Raw genomic sequence first — 8,403 nt, 5'->3', positions numbered from 1 at the left:
CCCCTCCTCCACCATCGTAGCTAAAGCTTCATCAGAGCGTCATTCCTCCTGGACTCTCACTGCATTATCTGTCTCATTTTAACCGGTCCGGCAGCAGACCGCCATGCTGAGCCTGGTTCTGTCAGAGGTAACTTCCTAAAGGGGAGTTTTTCCTCTCCACTGTCGCCTCATGCTTGCTCATCATGGACAGGTTCTCTCATCCTGTGTTATCCAGCTGGACTTCCATCTTCCAGGAAGTGAAGCTCTAGTATCAGCTCACGCAGTCCACTGGATCTCCCCATAAAGCTCAGCAGACCGTCTCTCCAACCAGCAGTCTACAGACTGACCAACTCCATCTATCTCCACTCCTCCACCAGTTTCAGACCTGGGGGGGGAACAGCCCTGTTCTTTACTCCTGTTCATGCATATCTATCAGAATTCAGCGCTATGTTTCCTGCCGAGGTCTGAGCGCCAAAGACTAAAGTTATTGTCTCAATAAATTTCTTCTAATTGTCTTTTCTCTCCCTGTGAGTTTTTCAGATTGAAATTCTTAACAAGTTGATATCAAACTAGAGCCAATATATTATCTGTGGGTAAAGTTTATAGCTCTTATTTGACGGCTCTGTCTCAGCAGAGGTGAAGGAATGAACATTTAATAATGAGTGAAATTCTCCAGTTTAGACAGAGGCTGGAAATAGAATCCCCTCTGAGAGGAAACTGGCTGTTCCTGCTCCTAAAGGCTCCTTCCTGCAAAGGAAGCCCAACTTTCTCCATGTTTGGCCTTTTTTCTGCTTTTGTTAAGAGGACATGTTGATGGCTGCCTGCACGCGCTCCACCATCAGATGAGCGCGGCCCTGCACCGCGCGCTCAGATCGCAGCCTGTCTCTCTCTCTCCTCCAGTATAGCGCATATGCACAACATGGCGCATCCATTGCGCAGATGCGCTACAGGCGCTAATGTGGCCCCAGCGGAAGCATGAGGCTCAGCGCGCTGCGCCTTTAGGTTGGAGCGGCCCTGGGTTTGCCCTTTCTGGGGATTTCCTCTTTCTCTCCTGACTGGATGATGTTTCTAGGTGGCATCTCATCGCTGCCCTTCATTTCTGGCGCATCTCCTGACTGTTACCAGAGAGCGCTGAGGCTGGAACAAACCATTTTCTGCACTTTCTGGGGCTCTTTCATTGATAATCATGTTTTCTTTTGGTCTAACTGAGGAGGAATTGATCTTTACAAAAACAATAAAACTAATTAAAATGACGTCAGTTGTTATATTTATTATTTACACACTGTATAAATATACATTTATTAATTTTATATAAATCTTGGTCTGTTTTCTTCTTAGAATTCGACTAATAATCCCGCCCACACAAGCCCCTCCCCTGGAACCTTGTGACGTCACAGAGGCGGTTCTATGGTGAGGTCAGCCGGTAGAATTGTGCATCTCAGAACAGCTGGAACTTCCTGCAGAGAGGTTGCTGTTATTTTCTGTCTGCCAAATAGTGAGAAAGATTGTTTCAGAAATGGAAAATAAACTTGGAGCTGATCTGTCATTTGTTCGCCCTGGAAAACAGGACAAGGTAAATGCTCTGTTCTCTGTTTTGCTTTGGAGAAACATGATGAACTGCCCCCGAAAAGTTCAGGATGAATTCTACCAAGGCTGTTTGGCCAAAATGAGAAACCGTCTGTCCCAACTGATAATGTGGACCAAAGAGCCGTGTCTGGAGATCATTCTGCAGGAGAATCTAACAGACACGGTAAAAACTGTTTCTACGAACCTGTATAAAACATTCGGCGCAGCTAAATACTTGCTTCAGGCCGCCATGGCGAGCAACCGCGTTTTTGAATCCCATCTAATGAAAAGTCTGACAAAAGAGCTGGGAGTGAAAAAGAGAGAATGTGTGTATTCGTTAAATTTTACCGTCCGTAATCCGTGGGATAACGAGCCTGAGAACCCCAATGCTGTTTTTCTGGCTCTACTCATTAAAAATGTGTTAAACAGCTCAAAGGCCGCTGGCAGGTCTCTCCCATTAGGTGCTCATCGAACCATAGTGCAACGTCTCTACCAGGTAATAACACACTGCCCCAGTAAAACCAGTTCTGGCTCTCGGCCGCAGGTCCAACAGATGGAATTGCTCGCCGAAAGGATTTCAAAGGACATCTTTAACGAATATGGGAATATTCAAAAACTATTGCATGCAGCCCTGGATTTGAACACATCATTTGATGCTTTATTACTGGGTTACCTTCAAACCCATTTAAAAATCAAAGAGCCCCATGGGATTTGGAACAAGATCGTCTCTGGCATCAGCAGTGGCTTGGATAGGATCTCCATAGGTTTCTATCAGATGCATACTCGCTGGCAGGTGGACCAGCTCCCCACTGTGGTTCCCAAACAAAACACTTTACTTAGGAACAACCAGGAAGTTGGTTAGCCGACTTAAACTGCTCCTTTCCTTTCCTTTCCTTTCCTTTCCTTTCCTTTCCTTTCCTTTCCTTTCCTTCCCTTCCCTTTCCTTTCCTTTCCTTTCCTTTCCTTTCCTTCCCTTCCCTTCCCTTTCCTTTCCTTTCCTTTCCTTTCCTTTCCTTTCCTTCCCTTCATGGTTCTCTCCAGGTACGCTGGGTTTCCTGCTTAGTCAAAAACCAATCTATTAATTTATTTTTCTCTGACTTTATTCCTTTAAGTATAAAAATGGACTTTAATATTTCCATTGTTTTCACGTTACTTCATGTTCTGAATATCTATTTTTTCTGCTTCTTTTTGCTGCTGTTGCTTATCATCTCAACAGGCCCAAAATATGAACAAATACTAAACATCCTCCTCATTTTGGGTAATTCTCGCCTATTTTCCAAACCCAAATGGAAAAGCAAATAACTGAGGGACTGTAAGCCCAAATTAAATGTGTGATACATTATTTGAAAGTTCCCACCTTCTAGTTTCTGAATATATAAGGAAATTGGGTGAATAAAACAAGCTGCATCAGTTCAAAGTAGTTTTATTCTATTCTCCAGAATAAAAGGTGTTTTTTGAACAGTAGTAATGAAGACATGCTTGCTAGCTGTGGCTGCTCTGTTTGTTTACATGTTGACATGCTGCTAAATCTGTGGTAATTGTGCTTTGCTGCTCGCTGTGTCTATGAAATGAACTCGGTGGTTAGATTGTGGAGAATCTAAGCTTTCCAGCCATGTCTAACATGTCTATATTGGTAAACATTTTACTGTTGTAATTTTCATGCGTTCTGAGTTATTAGTTGTCATTTAAAACGGGTCACAGACCAAACCCGGTTGGTTTGAAGACGTTCAATCATTTGCATGAGTTATTTAGGAGAAAAAGGCCACATTCAGCATTTTTCTAACCTTCTCTCAGGAACAAACATTTTCTCCAGACTGACGTAGGACTGAGGTTCAATCAGTCAGCTGTTCTCCAAACCGATTTGTTCACTGAATTTAGTTTCAGTTTATTTCTATAGCTTCAATTCACATCATGTCATCTCAGGTCACTTTATAGATCCAGTTCAACCAGATCATCCAGTCAGATTGATTCAAAGTTTTCTATCTAAGGAAAACCAGCTGATTGCATCGACTCATTGACTCTTCAGCAATCCCTCACACTAAGCATGCTTGTAGCGACAGTGGAGAGGAAAAACTCCCTTTGAACAGGAAGAAACCTCCAGCAGAACCAGGCTCAGTGTGAGCGGCCATCTGCTGAGGCCCACTGGGGTTCAAGGAGACAGAAGCAGACATAGAAAAAGAAGCATAGATACAAAAGGCAACTGTCAACCAGCTCCACAGGCGGCCCCGTCCAGGAAACACACAGCCAGGCAGACGAGCTCCGAGCCAGCTCCCATGTCAGAGGATGAAGAGAGCACATCCAGTTAGTCACAGTCAGAGAAACAGGACTACACTGGAAAACAGGCCAAGCTCCAACATCTAGAAACAAAGGTGTTGATGGCAGCAGCACAGCTGATATTTCTCTCCAGGATGGAGTCACAGCCAAACAGGAACAGACCAGATGAAGCTACTATGAGAAAAAGCAGAGAGAGCAGAATGTTAGAGATTGAACTAATAGATTCTGCAGAGTGGGAGAATAGAGATAGGTTCTGTTCGAAAACCTAGGACGCATCCTTAGAAGACCGGATTCGAAGGCCGATGACGTCATAGCGCGGCGCCGAGGTTTGGTCTGATTCCAAGAGCCCTCGTTATGCGGCCTTAAAATGCGTCCTTCTTTTTTCCTGATTTGAAGGACGGGTCCGATGTATCCTCTCATCCTTGGATATCCCAGGATTCATTGCGAGACCAAGCAAGCCCTATAAATATGCTACAAGCTCGGAGGAAAAACAAAAAATGGCGACGAATAGTGGCGAAAGTTGTAAGTACACCTTGATATCATACAAGTATTGTGAATATTTTCGTCTGAAATTACTGAACCTATTTTTTTATTGAAATGATAATTGAATTACCTATGTCACAGGTAATGTTTGGTTCATTGAATGATTAATTTGCCTTGTCCAAATGTGTTTGGTTGGCAATCAAGGATAATTTCGAATATCTGTGCAGTGTGGCACACCTATGGAATTATGTTATATAAATAATTAAATTTCTCATTCGGTGCTCTAAAGAAGTACTGTAGAAGTTTTCATATTCTGTAATCCTGTTTTGTTTCATGTTGGAACAGCTTCTTCAACGCAAGTTGAAAAATACGCGCTGAAATGTAAGTGCATTTGACCTGTGAAATTCTGTCAGCACTTGTTGGTAGGCATGACCAAAATGCAGTTAAATGTCTTTGAACGTCAATATGATTTAATTAATTTGATTGGAATGGGCATTAGGGGGAATTAAATGTTCTCTCCCTAAGAACCAAACATAAGCAATCAAATGGCATCCACCAGCCACATCCACCTCCCTTTTTTCCAAGCATAGCAGGCTGAAACATTTTCATATTCACATATGTTTACGCATCCCATTATTCTGGATTCAATACATATTTATCCACACTCCTAATTTCCATTTCCAGTCCATATATCCATAAAACGGAATAGAACATATTAGATAATTCCTGACTTCACATGTCAACATTTGAATCCGGTTGAAGCCTTAATATGTTTTCGTCATTGTAAAAATGTACTTCTAATCATTTTTCCGTCTGCCAAGACAAAAACCTGAATGCTAGCAACAATACATGGTTCACGTCATCCTGAAGATTAATTTCTTATAGGGAGCAAGGAGCAGACGGAGCTCTTTATAAAGCTCAGGGGGGAAAATGAGGGTCTCTTCACTGGGACCAAGAATTCTGCCCACACAGCTCGGAGGTACAGTAACATCCTAAGCAGCATCTGCCCCTTGCTTTCTCGTCACAACATAACCCATGTTTTAATCTTCCCTCTTCCTTGGTCATGTCAACAGGAAACATGATATAACATCCATGCTGGTTTTATGCAATACTGAATACTATCTTTTATCATTTGTAAACCAGTAATTATGTTCTGTATGTTCTAGAATCATTCTGGAGAAGATGGGCCTGGAGGGAAAGGTGAGCCCCACGCAGGCCAAGAAAAAATGGGACAACCTCAAAACAAAATATAAAGTAAGTCAGCTTTGCTTTGACTATCAAAAAAATAAAAAATAAAAATAAACACATGTCATCAAATATTGCTGTTGATCTTTGATTTTTGAACTGGGTTTTGTTTTTTTCTGTCTATAGGACTGCAAGTTCCCAGGGTCAGGGGAGGGAACGAGTGGGAAACCCACTGCTGCTACTTGGCCTTGGTTTGTCCAAATGGACGAGTGTTGGGACAGAGGGCTTCCATCACACCCCCTGTCCTGATTTCTTCAATCCCAGAGGACATTCCAGGGTCAAGTGCAGCAGTGGCCAACCAGGAGGAGGAGGACGACTACTACCAGACAGAGCCAGCAGCCAGAAGGGGCCCGAAACGGCACAGAGATCCCACCGCAGAGCTGCTGGACCTCATCAAGGAGGACATGAAGCATCAAAGGGAGGTGGAGGAGAGGAGGGCACAGGAAAGCAAGGAGAGGATGGACAAGCTTTTTTCTATTCTGGAAAAAATAGCCAATAAATGACTCTTTACAATTCTGTCTCAAATGTCTTGTTTTTGGGAAGATGAGTTATTGTTGGTGAGCCTTCATCTTCCATTACTCAAATGTTCAAACACATTTCCACCAGATGTTGACACAGAACCCAAAAAAGGTACTTAAATGTAACACTACTTAATTACCCTGGTTGAAGTAAAAGGAAATTGCTCTTTAAACAAAATGCTCAAGTCAAAGTAGAGAGTATTTGTTAAAGCCTACTCAAGCAGAGTAAAAAAAAAACAAAAAGTGCCTCTGTGGTGCATATTCATTTAGAACAACCTTGTTTCCATTAAGCGAATGGAGTAGCAAGGAATTTTAATCAAAGGTAAACAGTTCAAACCTGTAAAATTACTGTTTTCAAAAGGTTACTTGAGTAAATCTACTTAACTAGCACCCACCTTTTATTTCCACAATATAAACATTTATTGTAACTTGTGTAATTCCTAAGAATTGAGGTCATAACACAAACATTTTTAAAGGAAATAAAGGATATATTCAAGGAGAATCTTGTGATAAAATATTTCCAATAGTAAATATACAGGATTGACCTCATTTATCCGACTCTGCATGTTTTTCTAAAAAGGGTAACAGTCTAATGGTTAACTAAGCAGGAGGTCTCTGGTAGTGTGTCTTCTGCTTTAAGACCAGCGACGTGGATGGGTTGCTCCAATAGACTGCATGCTTTTTTCTGGATAGTAAAGCATCACTCAGTGGCCTGTGGAGGTTTTCGGATGGGATCAAGCAGCGTCCACGCCATCATCCAATTGGGTTTACAGGGCTGGGCACAGTCAACCTCAGCATCACTAATATACAAGAAATCAGGAAAAATGAATAAACCAAAGGCATGCAAAAGCGATTCTGTGCATGGAGTGTTAATACTACAATGATGATAACACTCTGACACATCAATTCTTCGACGTGACACTTATTTTGGTTTACCTGCAAACAGTAGGTGTGGTCTGGTGGTACCTCCTCCAGGGCGGACACCTCAGCTGCGATTTGGTCCCGCCACCAAGCACCACTGACTGCTCCAAGCTCTGTCTCCCCCTCATCCTCATCTACAGCCTCTTCTGCTTCATCGTCTGGTGACATCACATCACCAGCACCCAGGCAGATGCTGTGAAGGATGGCGCATGCTGTTATGACCTGGGGGGCAAATTACAGATTCAGAAATACATCTTTTTTTGGGAAATATTTATAGCATTAATTGTTATGTATATAGGTAGTGTGTTCAGGAAAGTTCCATGGTTTTGCAAAAACCTACATAAGGTACAAACGAGTGGTGCACCTCCAGCGCTTGCATGAAGATGACACGGAATCTGGTCTTCATCATTCCAAAAGCTCGCTCCACTATACAGCGCGCTCTGGAATGATGGCTATTGAAGCGCAGGGCTCCCACACTTTGTACCGGCTTCTTGTAGGGAGCTATGAGGGGGGGTGGGTGTTGGAGGCAGGGATACCCTCCATCTGCAACAAGGAAATACCCTGGAGGAGGATAGACCGACTGCCTATACAGTGGGCTGTGTCGGAGGACCCTGGAGTCATGCACTGACCCAGGCCAACCCACATATGTGTCTATGAAACGGCCCTGATGATCACAAACAGCTTGCATGATGATGGATGGGAACAGTTTCCTATTCCTAAAGCACTGACCATCAACGCCGCCTGGCAGCCTTTTATTGCACCCACTGCTTTGGAAAAAGCTCTGTGGCGTGCCAGCCGTGCAAACCCAAAAGACACGACATCTATCTCCTGTGCAGATTTGGGGAGGTAGATAACCCGGGAAAGGATGGCCACTACATCCTTTGTGACCCCATGAATGATGTCATGAACAGTGGTACGTGGAATTCCAAACGAAGCTGACGCCACCCTGTAGGATGCACCACTTGCCAGCCAGAAAATGGAACACCAATGTTTCAATAGTGGCTCCCCATCCATGTGGCCGATCTTGGTTCAGGAGATTTAAGAGCACTGCCAAAGACTCCCTGCTCAGTCTGAAATCAGGTCTGGTGTCCTCCTCATCTAAGAAGCGATTGAGGACAGGGACACTGAGGTTGATCCTGCAGTACTGCGATCTAGTCTATAGACGAGAAAACAACAGAATAAATTAGTCTAACAATGTGTTTTACATTATTTTGAATGTGTGAGAACAATGAAATGTACTTCTTTTCAAACTCTTCACTATTATGTTATTCAAATACACTTTTCTAAGGTCCACATTTGTGTAACCATTTTTTCCATAATCTCCTTGCTACTTTAAACACCAGAATTTCCTCATTGTGGGACAATAAAGGGAATTTAGTTTAAATTGTCTTTCATTCTATCAACAAAAAAGGAATTC

At 42.9% G+C, this 8,403-nt stretch overlaps 1 protein-coding gene and 1 long non-coding RNA gene across 2 annotated transcripts; one reads left to right on the top strand and one right to left on the bottom strand.

Moving 5' to 3' along the window:
- Positions 1-1,425: 1,425 nt before the first annotated feature.
- Positions 1,426-6,060, top strand: LOC119777294. The gene is made up of 3 exons (XR_005279905.1): positions 1,426-1,552; positions 5,469-5,556; positions 5,674-6,060. It is a non-coding gene; the product is annotated as an uncharacterized LOC119777294 (long non-coding RNA).
- Positions 6,061-6,594: 534 nt separating this feature from the next.
- Positions 6,595-7,690, bottom strand: LOC119777284 (protein ALP1-like). The gene is made up of 3 exons (XM_038276102.1): positions 7,327-7,690; positions 7,002-7,208; positions 6,595-6,865 (listed from the first exon to the last, which is right to left on the bottom strand). Exons 1-3 carry the CDS (start codon positions 7,672-7,674, stop codon positions 6,863-6,865), a joined length of 558 nt encoding a protein of 185 aa, XP_038132030.1. The 5' UTR covers positions 7,675-7,690; the 3' UTR covers positions 6,595-6,862.
- Between the last annotated feature and the right edge of the window lie 713 nt (positions 7,691-8,403).

The sequence above is a fragment of the Cyprinodon tularosa genome, unplaced genomic scaffold, assembly GCF_016077235.1.
Source record: "Cyprinodon tularosa strain WSP-4 unplaced genomic scaffold, ASM1607723v1 ctg997, whole genome shotgun sequence".
Lineage (NCBI taxonomy): Eukaryota > Metazoa > Chordata > Actinopteri > Cyprinodontiformes > Cyprinodontidae > Cyprinodon > Cyprinodon tularosa.
The sequence above is the reverse complement of the archived record's forward strand: the minus strand, read 5'-3'. Positions and strand labels throughout refer to the sequence as shown.

Excerpts from the sequence above, each read along its gene's own strand:
- LOC119777284 (XM_038276102.1), bottom strand. The coding sequence starts at position 7,674 with ATGCAAGCTGTTTGTGATCATCAGGGCCGTTTCATAGACACATATGTG. Across the intron at positions 7,209-7,326 it reads ACCACTCGTTTGTACCTTAT|GTCATAACAGCATGCGCCAT; the intron begins GTAGGTTTTTGC and ends TTTGCCCCCCAG.